Here is a 23,667-nt window from a genome sequence, read left to right as displayed (position 1 = left end):
AGCCAATTCAATCTACTGCATGTGATTTCAAGAAACAGTTCAGAGCAGTGTTAACAGCAAAACTTACGTGATTAGAACAACAGTAAAATAAAATCAAAAGAAATGGAAATCTGAAATAAAAGAAGGAAATGCTGGAAACACGTAGCAGGTCAGGCAGCATCTGCAGAAAAAGCACAAAATCCAGGTTGACGTTCCAGTGTCAGTGCTGAGGGAGTGCTGAACTGACAGTGGTGCCGTATTTAAGACAAGATGTTAAATAAAGATGTTAAAAATACCTTGTCAGAACTGACCCAGAACCTGAGACGCTACCTGACTTCGTTGAGTGTTTCTAGCTTTTTTTTTATTCTGATCAGACAATATTCTGATGCAGGGTTTCAACCGGAAACATCGACAATCCTTTTCTCCCCCACAAGCGTGGCTCAACCTGCTGAGTTCCTCCAGCAGATTGTGTGTTGCTCTAGATTCCGGCATCTTCAGTCTCGTGTCAACATCCTGGCTGTAGTACTGAAGACCTGCACTTCAGAACAACTCATGCCTCTAGTATTGGGTAAGTGCATGTTTCTGTGCTCCAACAGTCTGATTCACCCTTTCCCTGCCTCATCATACTCAAAGATTCAAGAGTAGCTTCAATAATAACATGATAATAGACTCTGGTATCAATGGTCACAGTTGCACTGGAGTCTGTAGCTCATGGATTTAGATCTTGCTCCATTATACCATCCAGCTAACCTACTAAGTTCAGTAGAGAGTGCTGCACTGTCAGGAGGGTGGTTTTACAAGGCAAAATACAAAAAGACTGATTTATACTCTCAACTGTCTGTGTAAGTCCCCAAGCCACTCTATGAAAAACAGGTTTGCCCACCTAATGGCATGTCCACATTTCTTTCTTAGGAATGAATGAGTGTACGTATGTCAGACTTTTGCATTTAACAGCATTTTCTGCTCAGTAGATAATCCAAGCTGACTTTCTAGCATAGTATTGCTGCTTTATCTGAGAGGTTTATCCATACATTCTCTGTATTAAATTTCTTCAGGCTTTCAAGATATTTTTTAACTATGCAAGTGTTGACATACAACTATACTTTGAAACATGATTCTCCATGAAAATGGATAAAGGATGCCTGATGAGAACAGCAAATGTGGGGATCTATTCCTTTGTATTTGTACTAGAATGTCTGTGTTCCATCATTATCATTTAGTGTCAAAAGCTCAAAAGGAAACAGCATTGCTTTCTATTAAAATCAAGGTGAGCAGCTGACTTTATTTAACACCACTGTTTCTGTCCAGGATGTGAAAGCAGTGACAGACTACAATGGTCTAACTGAAGTTGTCTCTTTTGTTTACAAGTAATACCAAGTCCTGCCTGTTTATTCAATCCGATGTTAAAAATATACTGGGTACATCATAAGATTAGTGTTCTGGAAGGATACAGTCAAATAGGCCAAAGTGTTTTGTCAGTAAACTGATGTAATTTAAGTTAAAATACATCTGAATTCTCTGCACAAAGGAAATGTCCAATGTGGTTTGACAGTTTAATAATCTACATATACATTTTTATGTAAATTACAATCCAAAAAACAGAATTGAGGGTGTTCATCTAAACTACAACACAGAGATTCAGACAGAACTAAACTGCAAAATTGATTTCCTCTCAAAACAAGTCAGTGGAAGGACACAAGTTGCAGTGTAATGCTGAACACGTAAAAGCAAACAGAACTGATCTTTATCTTACAGCGATGGGTTCCACAACTATACCTTCTATTGATCCTCATTACTGAGGAGCCATCTCCTGAACAATTTTTAATCCTTCAATCAACACACCACCTTGACTTGGAAAAATATTAATATTCTTTCATTATCATTAGGTCCATATTTTGGAACTCCCTCCCCAATATTACCGTGGGAGCACCTTCATCACATTATTTGCCACTGTTTAGACTGCTGGGTCACCGTCAGGCAATAAATCCTGGCCTCACCATTGACACTCTCTTCCATAAAAAAAAGTAGATTGCCTGGTCACTATTACACAGCAGTTTGTAGGACAGATAGGCAAGCTGGGTGCCGCATTTTCTATTCAATGCAAATATCTTCACTTCCAAAACATTTAACATATCCCAGGTTTAAAGCGGCCCAGTACAAAGTGAGGGCCACATGCTCTGTTCAGACATCATATCTAAACACAGCCACTGCAAGAGCACTATTCTTCAATGAATAAAACATTTTACCTTTTCCAAAATTTGGATCAGTCTGCTTCTAATTTGTACTGAAGTCTAGATAGCAATCCTTATAAAGGGATTGATATCTCCCCCTCTGCAAGATGGAATGATTTGGTCCTAGATTTTCTGGGCAAATACATGATGAAATATCTCGTGACTTGAAGTGAAACACATCCAAGAATACTTCCTCCATCCTCTGCCACAGGGCATCTAATAGGAAAATACTTTGATCACCTTAAGATGGTTTTTCAGACAATCAAAAGGATAATTCTAGCAGAAAGACAGTATTTTCAGCAGCATGGAATTCCTGTGCTACTAATGTAAAACAAAGCAAGCATTTATTGTAATTGAACATCATGTTGTTCTGGATGCTGCCTGGATTAGAGGGCATGTGTTATCAGGAGAGGTTGGACAAACTTGGGTTCTTTTCTCTGGAGTGGCGGAGGCTGTTGGAAGTGTATAAAATGATGAGGGGCATAGATAGGGTGGACAAGCAATATCTTTTTTCCCCATTATTGAGAGATTCAATACCAGAGGGCATGCATTTAAGGTGAGAGGGGGTAGGTTCAGAACAGACGTGAAGGGTACATTTTTTACTGAGAGAGTGGTGGATGCCTGGAATGCGATGCCTGATAGGGTGGTGGAGGCAAATTCACTGGGGGCTTTTAAGAGGGGCTTGGATGGGCACATGAATGAGAGGAAAAATAGAGGGACATGGGCATCTTATAGGTAGGAGGGAATAGCTATGCCAGCACAACATTGTGGGCCGAAGGGCCTGCTCTGTGCTGTAGTGTTCTGTGTTCTACATTATATGTGTTCTGTGGATTTGAAATGCACAGCCATTTCCAAAAGTACAAGGCTGCTATAGGGGATCAAAAGTGGAATTTCTATTCTGCGCCATACACAAGATCCAAATTTTCTCACTCTGTCAACTACCAGAATGCAATAGATTATCAGCATATCAATCTCTTACAAGCACTTGCAGAGAACGGGTCATACTTCAGTAGAAAATTATAACCAGATCACCCAAAGAATAGAGAATAGAATTATACATGGTTGGTGGATAATGTTATTCTTGCATTAGTTGCAGTTTGAACATAAAACGTGAGAAATAGAAGCAGGAGTAAGCTATTCAGCTCTTTGAGACTTCTCCAGCATTAGATTGTGGCTGCATTTTTACATCGGGGCCACTTTCCTGCCTGATCCCTGTATCCCTTGATCCCTTAATATCAAAAAAAAAATCAATCTCTGTGGAGAATACACTCAGCAACTGAGATTCCACAGCCCCCTTGGAAAGAGAATTCAAAAGATTCACCACCCTCTGAGTAAGAGAATTCTTCTCATCTCAGACCTGAAATGACATGACTCTTATTTTGAGACAGTGATCCCCTGATTCTACACATTCCACCCAGGGGAAACCTCATCCTCAAATATTTCAAGACCTATAAAAATGTATTACACTTTTCAATGAGATCACCTCACATTCTTATTAGTTACATATTATGGTATTATTTAATCCATGCTCCTGAATTCCAAACACTGCCCACTTGTATACCTATTTTCAACAAAATATTTAAACTTCTATAAATTGTCATGATCCCCAAGATCTGACTGTGTGACTCTGCTCCCCCTGGCTTTTTACTGCTTTTGCAATCATTATTCTTTGCCCAGATACTGTCTTTATCTTCTTTTCCATGTGATTCCACCTGATTCCCTGTTGAATTGCTACTAACTAATTTGCAATACTCTTCCAGAGGCTGAGTATCAGCAACCAAGAATTGCAGCTCCTTCCTTTTCAAGCACCCAGTGTGACCACCAAATAGGAACCAAAGATAAGTTCCAAACATCGGTACCTTCCAAACATAGAACAGCACAGGAAGAGCTTCTGCTGTGTGGCAGGATTTGTACTCCCCACAGAATCCTCCCTTTATTAATATATCTATTTAATTTTCCTTTTACGGACCAATCCAGCTTCCCCTTAAACACAGCCGGTACAGCAGTTTTATCTTTCACCCCAGCCTTCCTGTGGCTGTTCTAAGCATGATACATAGAGCATATATTAGTGGTTAACATAATTTTATTACAGCGCCAGTGACCTGGGTTCAATTCCTGCGGCTGTCTGTAAGAAGTTTGTACGTTCTCCCAGTGTCTGCGTGGGTTTCCTCCGGGTGCTCCAGTTTCCTCCCACGTTCCAAAGACGTACGGGTTAGGAGCTGTGGGCATGCTATGTTGGTGCCAGAAGAGCGGTGACACTTGCAGGCTGCCCCCCAGCACATTCTCAGTAACGCAAAAACAGAAATTTCACTGTTTCGATGTACATGTGACTAATAAATAAATATCTTAACATAGGAAATAGGAGTATTAAATCATGTTCAGAAATCTCTATTTTGAATGGAGAGCTCTCATTGACTACTTTGTTACTCTTTGGTTTACTGAACCTCTTAAGGAGCTACAGTTCTCTTGGTTCAGCAAGGTAAGGGCAGTTCCAAAAGTTTATGGTTTGAATCTGGTAAGCTAATAAAATATTAACTACATTAATTACTCCACGCAAACAACAATAAGATACGTCATTTGGCCCATCCTGCCTGTGCCGATTCTTTGAAAACCCTTAATATTTATCCCACTCCTCTGCCCTTTTCCTATCACCCTATGACTCTATGACACCCTGGAAAAGATACTTTCCCCTCTAATTCACTTCTGAAAATTTTCATTTTTTTTTAAAAAAGACAGTTAATGTTAGATCATAACTCACTGCATAAAGAAAATTTCAATGCATTCTAGTTCTTTTGGAAACCCAGCTGAGGACTTCTGTGTTCTCTGGTTACTGATCCACTTGACACTGGAAATAATTTCTCTCCATCCACTCTTACCAAAATCATTCATTTTTAAATATGCTTAAATTTACCCGTAACCTTCACAACAGTCCTATTATTTGCTGGTTCTTTCTCACTGCACAGACCCTCAGTATATTTCTGAAAAGTCTCACATTGACTTTTTGACTCTTACAGGCAATTCTAACCCATCCAATTTCAAGCCCTGCCTCTTGAGATACAAGGTCCATGTGTGGAGATCAACTCAACCTAATGAGCATTGATTACATAGGAGAAGTGGTAAGCGGACCATTCATTAAGCTGAGTGAGATGGGTGGTGGGATTGACAAAGTGAGACCACATCACACGTGCAATGCAGGGATTCAGGCAATCTTTACTTATTATCTCTTAGAAATAATATAAGTGGTGCAGTTATCAGGTGGGGATGAGAGATTGCTTTCCCACATGGTGCACAACAGAAGAAGAAATGCATGGAGAGTAAAAGACCACCCAGGTAGAAGATGGTGAAACAACGAGAAAAGCCAAGGATAAAAATTGATATCTCCGCGCAATACCACAAGAGCTGAGGAAATGAAAATAGTTTGACGGTCAGAAATGCATGGGGTGAGGTTTCAGCAGAAGATAGCCTGAGGCACAATCAGGATCAGGCTTTGTAACAAAATATTGAAACAAGGAGTCTTAGTGATGACTTGGATCTGTGCACAGAGGTCCCTGGTGTCAAATATGACACCAAGATTGCAAACCATCTTGTTCAGTTTCATGCAGTTTCTAGGGAGAGAGGGGACATTGATACTCAGGGACCAGGACTGGAAACAGTGGCTTTGGTCCAGTGTTTAGATGAGGAAATGTCATCCAGAAGCAGATGGGCAGACATGAGACATGATGGAGAGAGAGTGAAATTAAGTGGAAAGTGATGCCAAGGAACAATATTTAGATGAGAAATAAGATGCTCCTCAAAATAGAATCTCAGGGGACCCAAGACAACTGAACAAAAGGAGAAGCCATTATCAGTGATTCCTTCGCTGTGTGTGATAATAATGAAGCTAATAAACACAGTCTTATCTAATAGAGTAATAGTGGACACCAGCAGAGGATGCTGTGGTCAAATGGAACAAATTTTTTTTCAGATTCCTGGAGATGCACTCTGTATTGGCTATGCTATATCATTAGAAACATGGACATAGAAACAAAGAAAACCTACAGCGCCATTCAAGCCCTTTGGCCCACAAAGCTGTGCCAAACATGTCCCTACCCTAGAAATTACTAGGCTTACCCATAGCCCTCTATTTTTCTAAGTTCCATGTACCTATCCAAAAGTCTCTTAAAAGACCCTATCGTATCTACCTCCACCACCGTTGCCAGCAGCCCATTCCACGCACTCACCACTCTGAGTAAAATGCTTACCCCTGACATCTCCTCTATACCTACTCCCCAGCACCTTAAACCTGTGTCCTCTTGTGGCAACCATTTCAACCCTGGGAAAAAGCCTCTGACTATCCACACGATCAATGCCTCTCATCTTATACACCTCTATCAGGTCACCTCTCATCCTCCATCACTCCAAGGAGAAAAGTCTGAGTTCACTCAAACTGTTTTCATAAGGCGTGCTCCCCAATCCAGGCAACATCCTTATAAATCTCCTCTGCACCCTCTCTATGGCTTCCACATAGAACATCACTGTTGCATTTGCATGGTGACTATATTTCCAGTTTTATCCTTTTGTCTATGGAATTAGATAAGCTCCACAAGAGTAACATCAGATTGGGGATTGGAAGCATGGCAAGATTCATACTTTGTAGGAGGGAGGAGGAGGAGGAAAGTGGAACAAAATCAACAATTCACACTCATTACTGAGAATGGGTGCAATCTCTTTACCTTACTGCACTGAATGGAAAAACAAATTTTACATCTGCAAAATTTACATATTTTACCAAGGATCATAAGTGGGGAAAAGAGTATGCAAAAAAAATTAAACATACCTGCAAGGCCCAAAAATGCAGCCAAGTATCGAGTTTCGAGGCCATCTCTTAAAGTCTGAATCGCACCATAGATAGGAGGTAGAATCATAATCAGGTTACTTACAGTGTTCCCTGCAGAATAAAAAGAACAAGAAGGTGAAGACTGGTGCCAGGCAGCCAACACACGCTGCAGTGTTTTGTCTGCACAGAACTTAACTGAATTCTGAGTACGACTACTTTGTGATCCAACTATATATCTTGGTCAACCATTTCTCAGAATTATTCAAGTACAGAAAAAGGCTTCTTTAGTGGCTCAATGACTTTAGTCAGCGAGTAACTAAGCCACATAAGAGGGTAGTGATCAATGGGAAGTGGGGTGATATCAGCTAGACCAGGTAGAGATACCACAGTTGGTTATTGAGATAAACATTAGTCTTGGAGAAAGCTCATCCTTAATAACTCAAATGCTTAAGGTCTGCTTGCGAGTGTTTACTTCAGAATCCAGTAACAACCACAAAACTACCATAACAGACAGAAGGCTGGGATAGTGCAACACATCTCAATAATGCAGTTTACCAGTGATATCCAAAACCCTTGTGCTTACTAAGTCATTTTCAGGTCAGAACAGAAGATCACAGACAAAATAATAGCCTTCCCAATTCACGTGCACCTCCTCTAACCGCATTTGGTGCTCGCGATGTGGCCTCTTCTACCTTGGCAAGACCAAGCGTAGACGAGGTGACTGTTCTGCAGAACACTGCGCTCTGTCTGCAAGGGCTATCAAGCTTCTGGTTGCACGTTGCTTCAGCTCCCCTTACCATTCCCACAGCGACCTGTCTGTCCTCGGCCTTCTCCACTGCCACGGTGAGGCCAAACACAAATGAGAAGAACATAAGTAGTCCGCAAGCCAAATGGAACAAACATTGAATTTTCCATCTTCAGGTAACCCTTACCCCGTGTGTTCCTTCCCCACTTCCACCAGTCCAGCCAGGTTCTCTCTCCCTTTGTTCACCTTTTCCACCCCTCATTACCTTGGCTCTTTACCCTCTCCCACCTAATACCATCAGCCCATCATCCACATACCCATCCACCTGGGTTTCTTCTCCCTTGGTTCATCTTTCTTATTCTCTCCCTCCTCCCCCACTTGGTTCTATCTGCCCATCATTTTTCCTCCCCTGCCCCACGTCTGGTTCCACCCATCACCAACCAGCCTCTGCCTCAACCCTCCCTCTTTATTCTGGCCATCTTCCCTCTCCACTCAGTCCTGATTGCAGGGTCTCGACCCAAAAGGTTGACTATTCCTCTGCCTCCACAGATGCTGCCTGACCCAGATTTCTTCCAGCCATTTGTATTTTGCTCCAGATTCCAGCACCTGCAGTCTCGTGTGCCTCCCTAATCAAATTTCTACAAGCCAGTTGGCTGAAGTTTCAGCTCAGAGGTCTTAATGTTGCCTTACAGCAAAAACAGCTTTCTCCCTTGCAATTGCAAACATTATTAATTGGCAAGGAACACAAAGTCAGGGAGCCATTCACATTCTTATTTAAAGTCCTACTGATTCCTGGTTAAGAAATAAAAAGACAAAAACAAACTCAGAATCCACAAAAAAAAAGTGGCCTGACCATCCAGTCCTGGGTCACAACGCTGTGTTATTGGGTGATATAGAACAACCAGTGGGTCATCAAATCCTTCATTCAAATAGTTAGTGACTAAAGCCTTGTGTGTGTCTTTGCATAACTTGGACAGAGATCAGCATTTCGAGCCACAGCCACTCTCAGGCACGTTCCCTTTCAATGGACCAAGCTAAGGGTTGTTGAAGGCAAAATTTGGCCCACAGACTATAGTCTGAGCGTTCTTGCAGTCAGCTGTATGTACAGATGACGAGTTCAAACTCACGAAGAAGAGTTTGAACCCACAAACTTTTGACGATGTGATAAGAAAGCTATCAAGCATCAAAATTCATAGCATTTGGCCCTCATTCAGGATGTTGTGACACAAATTACTTGCCCTGGCTGCAACACACTGCAAAATAAACTGTGCTGTTATTATTGTGCAAATTAGTGGAGCCAGATAAGAGCTAACGGAAATGAGGCTGTCCTTTCCCATTCCTGCTTTTGTGTTGTATTCTGCAGAAGTGAAATTAAAAAAAAAGCAGTCTGCCATGAAAATTCTTACCCACAAGTTCGACCTTCTTGGTGACCTGATGAAATATCATTGACCCAAAACTCTTTCTCTCTCCACAGTGCTGCGAGTCCTGCTGAGTATGTCCAGCCATTTCTGTTTTTAAGTTCTAATGTTCTTTAGTTGAAGTAGGGCACGTTATTTTTTTGTTTTTACCATTCATAAAAATATCCAAAAGGAATGGAGTAATACTGATCTCAGTGCCAAAACCCAACTACGAACAGTGCACATCTATGGTCCATTGCAATACCATCCAATATATCAGCTGCAAGCAGCTAGTTAGGAATCTAAAATGGCAAACTGTATTTTTGCTTGGAGTATTATCCAAATACACATTTTTGCAATGTGTGAGTGTGAAGTGACAGTTAATTGTCATTACAAGTTTGCTTCATTACTAAGTGAATGGCCATAATGGTTGTGGGAGCTTACAGATGAAATCCACCAATCTGTATTGTCAGTTTTCACCTAAGGTTTTCTACTAAAATTAGACTATATGCTAAAATAGTTTTGCCTCTAACACAAAAGGTTTGGCATTAGTTTTAAGTGCAACTCTCTACGCTTATTTCACAAGACTCTAGTCAGCAGGCAACCTTTATCTCTGAGAAGGATACACCACTGACATTATGGAACCCATTACCCTACAAGGACATTTCCAGGTCACACATCACCCATACGACCATAAGAAATAAAAGCAGTAGGCTATTTGACCTATTAAGCCTGTTCTACCATTCAATAAAATCATAGCTGATCAAACTATCCTCTCTATTTTCCTGCCCTTTGCCCACAACTCTTGATTCTCCTACTGATTAAAAATCTATCTCAGCTTTGAATAAAGTTCAAAGATTCAGCTCCATTGCTTTCTGAGACAAGGAATTCCAAAGACTCAACCCCAGAACTAATTAGCTGTCCTCTTATTCTGAGACTATACCCTCTGGTCATAGGCAAGCAATCTCCTAGCATTTGCCCTATCAATCCCCAAGAACACATGTCAATAAGATTCCCACTAATTCCTCCAAACCCCTTGAGTTAATCCCTCCATTGCAAGCATTAATTTAATGAATATTCTCTTTCTGTAAGTAAGAGGACCAAAACTGTTCACAGCATTCTGGATGTGGACACACTAGTGCCCTGTATAGTTGTACCAAGACTTCCCCATACCTGTAGTCCAAAGCCCTTGAAACAAGAGCCAGCATTAATTATCCTTCGTGATTACTTGCCGCACCTGCGCACTCGCCATCTGTATTTCATGCACAAAGACCCTAAGTCTCTTTGTATTGCAACTCGCTGCAGTTTCTCTCCATTTAAATAATAATCTGTTTAATCAGTCTTCCATCCAAAGTGAACACATTGACCGAGCGAGCTTCCGCAGCAGTCCAGGATAGAGAATTCTGAAGGTTCACCACACTCTTAGCGATGAAATTTCAATCCTAAACAATCTACCACTTATTTTCAAGCCAGTCCCAGACTCCTCACTCAAGGGAAATATTCTCCCAGCATTGAGCCTGTAAAGCCCTTTAAGTAATTTGTGGATCTGATGAGCTCTCCTCTCATACTTCTAAGCTCAAAAGAATACCATCCCTTTCTTCTCAATGTTCTTGTACAGCAAATCTGCCATCCATGGAATCTGTCTACTGAATGTGCACTGCACTCCTATGGCAAGTACAATACAAATGCAATAAGACTGCCTTACTCTTGTAATTAAACCCTCTTTATAATAAAATCTAATATCATATTTGCCAACCTCTAAGCTGGCTGCCAGTGACATGTTCAACCACAGCTAGATCCCTTGGAGATACATTCATTTATTCTCACTCTTGTTTCCTGTCCAATAACCAATTCTCAATCCGTATCAATATTATCCCAATTCCATACTCTCTAATCTTGCTAACAAACAAGTTTATCACAAGCCTTTGGGGGATCACGTAGGGATCCTGGTCAAATCACGTAGATGCCACGGCCAAGAAAGCTCACCAGCGCCTCTACTTCCTCAGGAGGCTAAAGAAATTTGATTTGTCCCCTTTGACTCTCATCAACTTTTACCCATGCACCATAGAAAGCATCTTATCTGGATGTATCACATCTTGGTACAGCAACTGCTCTGCCCAGGACGGCAAGAAACTGCGGAGAGTTGTGGACACAGCCCAGCACATCACAGACACCAGCCTCCCCTCCTTGGACTCTGATTATGCTGGCTGCTACACCAAGACAACGAGAGGTAAAGACAAAGACCCCACCCACCCAGGACATTCTCTCTTCTCTCCTCTTCCATCGGGTAGAAGATACAGGAGCCTGAGGGCACGTACCACCAGACTTAAGGACAGCTTCTACCCCACTGTGATAAGACTATTGAACGGTTCCCTTATACAATAAGATGGACTATGACTTCACGATCTACCTTGTTGTGACCTTGCACGTTATTGCACTGCACTTTCTCTGTAGCTGTGACACTTTACTCTGTACTGTTATTGTTTTTACCTGTACTACATCAATGCACTCTGTACTAACTCAATGTAACTGCACTGCGTAATGAATTGATCTGTACGATCGGTATGCAAGACAAGTTTTTCCACTGTACCTCGGTACAAGTGACAATAATAAACCAATACCAATCCTACTGTTCTACATCCACTGGTTGCCTCTTGTCTATCCTTGCCTCAAAGAACTCCAACAGATTAGTCAAACATGATTTTCCCTTCATAGATCCATGTTGACTTTAGTCAATCCTATTATTTTCAAAATGTTCTGGAATTACATCCTTCATTACAGTAGTTCCCCGCTTTCTCTCTCTCTCCTTTCTTAAATAGTGGGGTCACATTTTATACCCTGCAATCCACAGGAAGAATTCCAAAACCTACAGAATCTTGGAAGATGAATAACCAGAGACTACAACTAAAGCCACCCCTTTCAAAAATGTTGGTAATAGAACATCTTGACTTGCTCACACCTCTGTATCATCCATACATCTGGCTACAGAAATTAAAATATATATTAATTATTTAAAGGAAGGTAAACAACTGTGGTCCCAGCATCAATCCCTGCTGCACCCCACCAGCCACAGGTTACCATCCTGAAAATTGATGCCTTATCTCTATTCCTTCTAGCTATTTAGCCACTCCAATATATCTACTCCAATATATTCCCTCGAACACCTTGATCTCCCATCGTGCAAATAACTTCCGAGGATCCAAATAAATTATGTCTACCAGATCCCCTCCATCCAATCTGGCTGACTCTTCCTCATAGTAAGCAAATAAATTTGTCAGACATGACTTCCCCTTCATGAGGTTATGGTGGTTCTGTTAGATCAGCTTATTACTTTCAAATTTTCTGCTATTACTTCCTTAATAATTGATTCTAAAACTTTTCCAATGATATTAGGCTAACCAGCTTATAGTTTCCAGTTGTTGACCTCTCACCCCTTTTGAGTAAGAGTATCATACTAGCAATTTTCAAAATCTAGATATATTCCTTCACAGTTACAGCATCAAAATCAGTGGTGTTGCTATTCAAAATCATTGAGCAATTTGAGGTTAAATATCTTGATGAGCTTGGGTCAATTGAGGATAAAGATAAATAAAGCATGAATACAGATATGTTCTAACTGAATACTAGAACAAGTTTGAAAGAGTATGGTCAAACCAGACTCCCACTGACTTCCCACTGTCTCAGGAAAGCAGGCAACATAATCAATTACTTCTCCCAGCCTGGTCATTCCCTTTTCTCTCCCCTCCCACTGGGCATAAAATATAAGAGCTCGAGAACACATACCACCAGACTCAAGGACAGCTTCTATCCCACTGTTATTAGACTCTTGAATGGACCGCTTCTACAATAAAGATGAACTCTTGATCTCTCAGCCTACCTCATCATGGCCCTTGCACTTTGTCCACCTACAGTTACCTGAAAGGACTGTGTAACACTATATTCTGCATTGTTTTCTTTTCATTTTGTACTACCTTGATGTATTTGTGTATAGAATGATCTGTCTGGATGGCACGCAAGCAAAAGCTTTTCACTGTATCTCAGTACATGAGACAATAATAAACCAATTACCAACTCATGTTTCTACATTGAAATGCAAAAATTGCCAATGTTGGAAATCTGAAAACATGCTGGAAATACTCAGCAAGTCAGCCAGCAACTATGGAGAGAAAAACAAGAATTAACATTTGAGGTCAGTGATCTTTTGAGCTGATAGGGTGGAGGCTGGTTTGTGGAGGCAGAGAGAGATCAAATGCCAGGGAGTGGTGGTGAATGTTTGTAATCTCAGTTGATCCATCCAGAGGAGGTATAAACAGAGGGAGATGAACAAGAACAGGGGGTTAAAACAAAAATGCCAAAACAGTGAGATACAGAACAAAGCGGGATATCAGAAATCTGAGACGAGAATGGCAGGCACGGTAGTTTAGGGGTTAGCATAATGCTATTACAACGCCAGCAACCCAGGTTCAATTCCAGCCACTGTCTGCAAGGACCTTGTACATTCTCCCTGTGACTGTGTGGATTTCCTCCAGGTGCTCGTTTCCTCCCACATTCCAAAAAAAAGATGTACCGGTTAGGAAGTTATGGGCATGCTATGTTGACACCGGAAGCGTGGCGACACTTGTGGGCTGCCCCCAGAACACACTGTTCTGTATTTTACTGTGTGTTTCAATGTACATGTGACTGATTAAGTTATCTTATAAGAATGCTGGAAATATCTAGCCAATCAGGGGCCATTTGTGGAGAGGTTAAAACTTAACTGGATGACTTAAAATCAGAATTGGCTAGTTCAAATAAAAACTAGAAAGACTGGGAAGCTGATGCTGTTGAATTCAACAGTGAATCCCTAAAGTTATAACAGAAGTTGAGATCTTAGGGACCGTCAACATCGACCGTCCATTTCATTCCAGATGCTGCCTGACCTACCGAGTTCCTCCAGCGCTTTTTGTGTTGCTTCTACCACCAAGAGCAACAGGCTCATAGGAATACCACCACCTACAGGTTCCCCTCCAAGTCACGCACCGTCCTGAAATGGAAATACGGCGATGGTCTTTTATCATCACTTGGTCTAAATCCTGGAACCATCTCCCCGACAACATTGCGAGTGAACCCACACCATAAAGACTGCAATAGCTTAAGGAGGTAGATCATTGCCACCTTCTCTCATGCAATAAGGGATAGCCAGATCTTGAAACATGCTCTCCACCCCATCACTGTGCAAATTTGTGGTTAGTTCCAAAGAAAGAATTCCCTATAATGGTGTGCAGTTCTGCTAATGAAGTACAAGCAGAATAAAGGCATGAATATATTCATAAGACATCAGTTCAGGATGTACAAAATGCAACTGTGTTAGAGCCACAAGCAGTCTGAAACACTTCTATCTGAGTTACACTGAACTAATGTGGTGATTCTCAAAGCCTTCGACATGTTGGACTCAACTCAACTACGGCACAACCCTACACACTGCTTCCTTTATCAAACAGACCTTTGCAGGAACTGCTTGGCGCAGTGACTAAGCACACTAATCCTTTCTCTTCACAGACTTACCAAATCTATCCCACACTCCTGGGAAAACGCTTCCTTCCTTTGCCAGCTGTAAAGATTCTACTAATACTGAGTAGGTATGAAAAGGAGGAATTATTCTTTAAGAAATTTTGAAATTTGAAAAATAAATACATCACAACACGGGGAGGTTTTACAGGGACCAAGGCATAGTGGCTGACTAAAGGGACCACTGTGCAGATGCCTAGGCTAGACCTTGTCATGTCATAATATTGTTATATTCTCATACAACATAGAAAGCCATTTGGCCCATCAAGTCCACATCAATCCCATTTGCCGACTGATTTCCCTGGAACCTTTTCTTTCTCACATGCCCATCAACTCCACCCTAATTTTCCTATCACCCATCTACACTAGGAATAACTAGCAGCAGCAAATTAACTTACCACCCAGCATGTCCTAAAGATGTGGGAGGAAACTAGTGCATCCAGAAAGAAACCATATGGTCACAGGGAGAATGTTTAAACTCCATACAAACAGCACCCAAGATCAGGATTGAAGCTAGGTTACCTGAACTATGAGGCAGCAGCACTACCTGCTACATCACTATGCCCCAAGACTGGACATTACTACAACATTCACTCTTTTGTCCTTGTTTACCTTGCATTGTTCCTTATATGCTTGTCTTCTAGGTGAACAGGTGTCACTGGCCCGAATTAAAAATATAAAAATTAACTAACTACTGAAAGAGGACAATAAGAGTCTTTAAATAAATTTAGCACTCTCTACAAACAGTGTTTACTATCACCAGAATGATTCCAGAGAAGAAACTTATTTTTAAAAAAACCTTGTACATACAGACAAGGAGAACAGTTGCTGCTTGTGCAGTATCAACAGTGCTGAGGTGGAGATGGTTGAGAGCTTCAAGTGCCTAGGTGTAAGTATCACCAACAATTTGTCCTGGTCCGGCCATGTGGACACTATGGCTAAGAAAGCACACCAGGACTTTTACTGCCTCAGAAGACTAAGAAAATTCAGCATGTCCCCAATGATCCTAACCAATGTTTTTTTAAAAATACAGATATACCATGAAAAGCATCCTTTCCAAATGTATCACAGCTCACTAAGGCAATTGCAACTACGTGTGGTTTTGCACAGAGTAAAGATTTGTGAATGAAGCTCGGTCCATCACGAGAAAAAAACTCCCCTCCATTGACACTGCCTACACTTCCCACTACCTCGGGAAAGCAGGCAAAATAATCAAGGATCCCTCCACCCTGGTCATTCTCCCTTCTCCAATGATTGAGAGCGAATCCAGCAGAATATCTAAAGTCATTAAAATTATTGAGCCCAGTCCAGATGAAGGGTCTTGACCTGAAATGTTGACTGTCTAATCCCCTCCATAGATGCTGCCTGACCTGCTGAGTTCCTCCAGTATTTTGTGTGTTGCTCCAGATTCCAGCATCTGCAGTCTCTTGTGTCTCCAAAATTATTAAGGATTCAGCTAAAATTAGGTAGAAAGAAACTATTCTCATTGTAGAAGGGAAGGATCAAGAATAAAAGAGGACATAAAACAAAGGTGATTGGCAAAAGAACCATGAAACAAAGTACCTGACTTAGCTCTGAACTGCATTGCTGGTGGATAGGTAATTGAAAGAAAAATATTTGCAGGGCTATGGGGAAAGGGTGGAGGAGGGAGAGTAGGATAACTCTTCCATAGTGCCAGCATGGATGACAGTTTGATTCATTACCTTTCATTTTCCCATCTTTTTGTGGTTGTAACTTCAAATTAGACAACTTCAGGATAAGACAAAGGTACAAATTGCTGAAACCCTATGTTAGAAAGCACTTTTACTTTCAGGGACAGAGAAGTAGTGTCCAATAGCACTCCTTATACAACTATTCCTTAACATTATAAAACACCAAACTGAATACAAATGTTTTAATAAAAATACATGAAAATGAAAAGAAATGCTGAAAATCCTGCAATTAGCCTCAACATTAAAATAATCAGGTGGTTTATCACTCTTGCATTTAAAAGCAAGATTGATTTAGTTTACTTAACTTTTTGTGAAGTTCCAATACTATTAAATATACAAGGTGGAAATAGACCATCTTCTGAAGCATTCCTCGGGACTGAGGACGATTTGCTTCTGCCAGTGTTTGGAAGAATGGAAGATACTTATGGGTGATTTCTTTTTAAAATGAGGGGTGGCTTTTGTAAACCCGCAACCACATGGGCTTGATTGAAGATGACTGGAGACCAAGCCCCTCTGCACAGACTTGCATACAAAGAGACACCTGGTCATACACTAACCACCATTCGATTATTCATTCTGTCTCTCTTATTGCCCTGCACCTTCGCGCCCAAATTCCCATTTCCTGATATCAGTAATGGGACCATTAAAAGCATGTTGTTTCAATTAATAAATGAAATTGAATCTTTTGCTAATTTCACATACACCATTCAATTAACCGAACACTTCATCCTGGCGTCAATAATCCTTTTAGTGTCTCAATGAGTACCACTTTGACCTGATTCCAAAAGGCGAGGCTTTAATTCCCTGTCCAGAAAAATCTTGCCTGACATGCCAGTGCCATACCGAAAGAATGCCACACCAAAATGGTGTCATCCTTTGGATAAGACAGCAGACTGGGGCCTCATTTTCAGGTTGAAGTGAAGGATACTGTGCCACTGTTTCGAAAAAGAGGGTTGCTCTCCTCAGTTTCCTGACCAAGATTTATCCAGCATTCAGTGAATAAAAACAGTTAATAGTGTGAACTGAGAGAAGGCCATACTGTCCCTTGAGCATGCTCTGCTATTCATTAGTTTCCCACTTGATTCTCAAGTCCCTTATTTCCCTTTAAATGCACAAACCCATTGATCTCACCTTGAATATATCTCAAAAACTGCAATCCACAGCCACTTAGGGAGAGAGTTCCAACAATTTACAAGCTCCTGCAGGTAGAAATGTTTCATCTCAGTCCAAAGAGCCAATCCCATATCCTGGAAATATGCCCAAGATTCCAGTCTCTCCAGCTGGAGGATGCAATGCAGCATCTACCATCTCAGAAGTTGTGCAAGAAAGATCCACACATGGAACATGTGAATGTGATTACCTCTCAATTTTGGAATGTAAAGGGTAATTTTAATCTCTTCTCACAAAATTTACTCATCCCAGGAATCAAGCTTGTTAATCTACAATGCACAAACTCCAAATCAGTAGGCTTCCTTGAGTACAAAGGTCAAAACTTCACTGAGGTCCTACTGAAGGACTAGACAATCCGAGGAGGAGGTCTTCCTTACTTTGTACTCTAACCTTATTACAAAGGAGACCAACATGCCAACTATCTTAATTTCCTTGCTGTTCTTGCATCTCATGGATCAGCACATGAAGATCCCAATGGATATTAACATTAACTCTACTTTTTCTGTTCTTCACACTGAAGTGCGTAATTTCTCACAATATACTCAATCTGCTTGTTCACTCATTAATAAGGCTATCCCCTCTGCAACCTCCTTACTTTGCCCTCCAGTTTATGTATTATTAGAAAACTTAGATGAGAAGACAGTGCAAGTTATCAACATAAATTGTGAATAGCTGACAGCACAATACTGATCCCTGTGGTACCTCACCAAAAAGCAATCTGCCAATCTGATCGGGATGAAGGGTCTTGACCCGAAGCATCAATTATCCATCTCCCTCCATAGATGCTACCTGGCCTGTTGAGTTTCTCCAGCAGTTTGCTTTTTGCTCCAGATTCCAGCGTCTGCAGTCTCTTATGTCTCCATGTTTATTCCTCTTTTCTTTCTTTTAATCAATCCTTCAGCCACACTATTACGTTACCTCTTATTCCAAGAGCCCTTATTTTGCTTTCTGAACCAACCTCTAGTATGATGCATTATGAATGATTTTGAAAATCCAGATTCACTATGGCCACCTTATGATTTTCCCTTCATAAAACCAGATGGATGAAATTTACATCAGAGATGGCCAATTCTAGCTCAAACAGTTTACCTGAAATTGTTGAGACACAAGAGACTGCAGATGCTGAAATCTAGAGCACAACAAAAGGTGCTGGAGGAACTCAGCAGGTCAGGCAGCATCTGTGGAGGGAAATGAACAGTTGACATTTCGGGTCAAGACCCTTCATCTTGACCTGAAATTGTTGAATTCAACATCTTTCTCATGGGTTGCAACTTGCCCAGGCTGTGGATGTGGTGTGTTCCCCAAGCTTACATTGGGCATCATTGGAACAGTGCAAAAGATCCAAAACAGAGAGAGATCAGAGTGGGGGTTAGGTAGAGAATTAAACTGACAGGCAACAGGAAGCTTATTGTCACCCTTATGGATTGAATGGTAGTGTTGCAAAACAGCCAATCTTTCTCTATTTGGTTTATCCAATGTAGAGGAGCTCACATTGTGAGCACTAAATGCAGAACACTCCATTGAAAAAGTTCAAGAGAATTACTGACGTGCCTGGATGAACTACTTGGGTCCTTGGATGGTAAAACAGCAGGTGTTGCATCTCTGCAGTTGCTGCATCTCTGCAGTTGCATAGGAAGGTGCTGTGATGAGGACAGTGCTTGAAGACAGAATAGAACATTACGGAGGCATCAAGTGAATGCTGAAAGGGGGAGGGAGGGGAAGGTGCATCTGTGATGGGATCCTGTTGAAGTTAAATCCATTGAACGTGAAGGCTATCTAAGCCGAACAAATGGAAGGCAACTCAAAAATGTTCAAAGAGAGTTTAATTATACCTTCAAACACAGGGAAAGAGATAGCAGCAGGAGGCATGAAGGAGAGACCTTCAAAAGAACTTGGCCAAGGCAGCTGGCAGTTCTACAGCAAAAGGTGGAGTTGAAAGGTCAAGAAGGCTAGCATTTAACCATGATCTATTCAAAGTGTAGGAAAAGCCGACAGTGATTGGAGAGACAGCTGATGACAAGTACTAAGGAACAAGCAGAAATACAACAAACAAAAAGTGACCAAATGCACAAAGGAATTTCACAAAATGCATCAAAATATTAAACTACATGGATGCAAATGTTGCCAGAAACAAAATCAGAAAATGATGAAAATACTCAGCATCTGTGGTGACAGGAAAAGAGTTAAGTTCATTGACCTGAAATATCATCCAGATTCCTCTTTCCACAGATGCTGCCCGATTTGAACTATACCAGCATTTTCCAGAATCTGCAGTATTTTGCTGTTAAATGTAATGCGGTTCACTGTCTTCTCTTATACCCAGGAGTTACATACTTAAACCTCCATTCAGAAACTTGTAATTCTGCAGCTGCCTTCAACCGTATCCCATTCCCCTTCCTCTAGTCCTAGATTCCTCTCTCCAAAACTTCCAGTTAACAAGATTGGGAGTAGCTCATAAATACAATACCAGTCAATTCTCGTTAAAAAGAGAAAAAGAATGAATCAAGTAGATTAAATAGGAGTTATAAAGGGATAATGGAGGACCTGAGAAGGTACCATTTAAGTTCCACTGAAAACCACCAAATTCTAATTTGGTATTCATTCTTGATTGTTGCTTGACCTCTAATTGTGTTAGAACTGTCATAGATAGCAGTTACTGAGTAAGAATTGCATTTGTTGCATCTAAGGCTTACTGGTGCCAAGAATGAACATACAGATCTGCTCTTTCCCCTTTCACATTCTCCTCCAGAGGTCACACAGATCAAATGAGGTATTATTTCATGCAACATATAGTCAAAAGCCTTTTGCAACAAGAGTCCCTGGATACCATTCAGGAAAGAGAATCTATCTTGTTCCTTCAACACCACCTGCAGCATCCTAATCGGCACTAGCCGAGATCAGCTACTTCAGTTCAAAGCACCAGAAATCACAAAAATCTGCTTCATGATAACAATCAGCAGAGGTAGTCACGAGGATTCAGAGTCATGCTCTTTCCAATTGATTACTCTGCAGAATGGTTAAACAGTACTTTTGTTCCACAGGAAAAGTGTTGGCTTGCAAAATCTGAAGCCCACACAAAGCATACAAGACCAAAAAGCCTTTGGTGCAACAAACAAAATTCAGTCTCTTCTACAAAAAAGCCACCACCATTTCAAATAAAAGCAGAAGATGCTGGAAACACTACGCAGGTCAAGCAACATCTTAGAAAGAGAAATAGAATTAATGTTTCAGGTTGAAGGCCCTTTTTTTGACCGGATGGGTCTTCGACCTGGAAGTTAACTCTGTTTCTCTTTCTATGTACGCTGCCCGACCTCCCTGCCTGTTTCCAGCATTTTCTGTTTTTATTTCAAATCTCAGTTTTTCTTATTTTCATTACTAATTCGTTGAGAACAATTTTACTGTAAATCATATTAAAACATTTTCTGAACTTGTCAAAGATTCCTAGATAAAACTACCTAAGCTTTTACTCAAATTCACTTTCTAAATGTAGCCATTTTTGTGTTAATTAATGGCGAGTTCCAATGAAAGATTTATGCTTAAACCTGTAATTTATTCTCTCCTTAAAAAAAGCTCTGATTAACTAGTTTCACCAAATAAAATACTGCAAATACTCAGTAGTTAGGAGAGAGAAATAATGTTTCTCACCAAAGACTGTTCATCAGAAATGGAACTGCTGCCATTATCTGAGTGACTAGATCAGGAAAGGATTTCATTAGCTGTAAAGCAGGTTGGGATGTCCTAAGGTGGTAAATGTGCTATATAAATTGGGCTTTGTTTATACTTGACCCAAGATTTTTCCTTTTTACTGTCCACACTAAGATTGCAGTCTTCACACTTCATAATATTGCCATATCTTGCCATCAAGTCTTTCAGAAGAAGTTTTCCTTCCTCAACTCTGGTTAAAGACGACCATGTAAGCTCCATCATTTATCTCCTCTGTGCCAATCATTCCTCTCCTCCCCTCCAACCCCATAACAGCCTTTCCTACCCACCCTTAATCAAGAAATAACACCCATATATGGTTTTTAATCAATTGTTTTTTCACTGGTTGAACAGCTGGTCATTTAGGTGATTGAACTGCTGACAGTCTTTTAATATTAAGGCAGCTATATACATAAACAAAGGCTGGGCTGGGACTAGAAGGGTGCTGAGAGATCAAGTCCCATTTGAGCAATTTGAGCACAAAATTCCAGAGCATCATTATGGAAGCGTTGCATTGTCAGAAGTACTTTCCTTCAGATAAGAAATTAAACAAGAGTTGTGTCTTCTTTCTCAGGTCGATGTAATAAATCCCCCGACACCCTTCAAAGATAAATCAGAGGAATTTTCTCAGGATTCCCGGCTATGGTATTTCATCAAATCAACATCATTGCAAAAACATCCAATTATCATTTGGTGGTACATTATCTCCAGTGCTTTTTATGATGTTTACATATGCCATAGTGCTTTGTAAGAGAGTCAATGTGCATATAGTAAATTCACTTCCACAGGAATGTGGAAATGACCAAATAATTTGCTTTAATGATGAGGGCTGAGCAATAAATGCTGGGCTGAAAATCAAAGAGAACCTGCATACTTTTCTTCCAAATTATGTTCAGTTGAGAGGGCAGACAAGTGATTTCAAAGTACAACACCTCTGTAGTATGCCATTACCTCAGTGTCGCACTCAAATGTTAGCCCAGTTTTCTGTTTTTGCTTCAAAAGTCTAGAACCCACAATCCTGATTACAGTACAGGCTAAGAGTGCTACCAGCAGAGCAACAGTTAGGTGGAATCATTTCCCAGAGCTACAAGAATGTGGATTGCACTGAACAAATCCAGTGCCCATGGAAGAAGAAACAAGCAAAGTGCACCAACCCTGTTCATAAGCAAGCAGCTAGCTGGTTTATTAAAATCAGGAATAAACTCCAGGAAGCAGAATAGGCTATGAGCAAAACAAAAGGTTGCTCTATTTAAATATTAGCTGGCTGGAATTTAAAAAAATCAAATGCTGTAAATCTCAACAAAAACAAAGCTTACTGAAAATAAATTTTGATCACCAGTAAAATTTGAAGCTGCCCTGGACAAGCAGCATTGAAAAATTTGCAGTTTGTTAAATATTTTGAGGACATCCATATGATCATCTTTTCCTAACCTGATGAATGGATAGTCAGAGACTTTTTCCCCAGGGTGACAATGGCTAACACAAGGGGACATAATTTTAAGGTGATTGGAGGAAGGTATAGAGGGTATGTCAGGGGTAAGTTTTTTTTTTACACAGAGAGTGGTGGGTGCGTGGAACGCACTGCCTGCAGAAGTTGTGGGGGCAGATACATTAGGGACATTTAAGAGACTCTTAGATACACACAAGATATCTTTATTAGTCACATGTACATCAAAACATAGAGTGAAACACACCTTTTGGGTAGAGTGTTCTGGGAGCAGCCTGCAAGTGTCGCCATGCTTCCGGCGCCAACACAGCATGCCCACAATTCCTAACCCGTATGTCTTTGGAATGTGGGAGGAAACCGGAGCACCTGGAGGAAACCCACGCAGACAGGGGGAGAACGTACAAACTCCTTACAAACAGCAGCGGGAATTGAACCTGGGTCACTGGCACTGTAATAGCATTACACTAACCGCTAATGATAGAAAAATGGGGGGCTATGTGGGAGGGAAGGGTTAGATAGATATTAGAGCAGGATAAAATGTTGGCACAACATTGTGGGCCAAAGGGCCTTACTGTGCCATAATGTTCTGTGTTCATTTGGATACAGTTTACAAACCAGTATTTTAAATAATGCAAGGTGACCTTGTATTGCTAGAATAGATTGCACAGCTTTACTGTTCCAGAATAGCTACAACACTGACAGCTATCAGGCAATACGGAAAAATGCCAAGCTTTGTCCACTCCACAAACATATGACAAATAGAACATGGCTAAGTAGTGCCAAAACAAATTATCTTCAAAATGATAGGACCAAAGAGCTTGAAAAAAATTAGTCAAAGGAGAGGAGGTATTGACAGATTTTTACCTGGCTCCAAGGAAGAGAGGTGCGATTACTGAAGGCCTTTCACCTTATTGCCAATCA

At 40.8% G+C, this 23,667-nt stretch overlaps 1 protein-coding gene and 1 long non-coding RNA gene across 3 annotated transcripts in view; one reads left to right on the top strand and one right to left on the bottom strand.

Annotated features, from left to right (window-relative positions):
* The window catches only part of acer3 (alkaline ceramidase 3), a 169,090-nt gene that overhangs the window by 134,971 nt on the left and 10,452 nt on the right, over positions 1-23,667 (bottom strand). For both annotated transcript variants that reach the window (XM_052026076.1, XM_052026077.1), the window contains exon 2: positions 7,027-7,137. In XM_052026076.1, the coding sequence (XP_051882036.1) occupies positions 7,027-7,137 (111 nt within the window). The remainder of the gene's footprint in view (positions 1-7,026; positions 7,138-23,667) is intronic.
* On the top strand, positions 325-22,127 carry LOC127575874 (uncharacterized). The gene is made up of 3 exons (XR_007957139.1): positions 325-547; positions 5,225-5,326; positions 21,874-22,127. It is a non-coding gene; the product is annotated as an uncharacterized LOC127575874 (long non-coding RNA).

This window comes from Pristis pectinata, chromosome 11 (genome assembly GCF_009764475.1).
Source record: "Pristis pectinata isolate sPriPec2 chromosome 11, sPriPec2.1.pri, whole genome shotgun sequence".
NCBI lineage: Eukaryota > Metazoa > Chordata > Chondrichthyes > Rhinopristiformes > Pristidae > Pristis > Pristis pectinata.
This window is presented reverse-complemented; position numbering and strand designations above follow the sequence as displayed.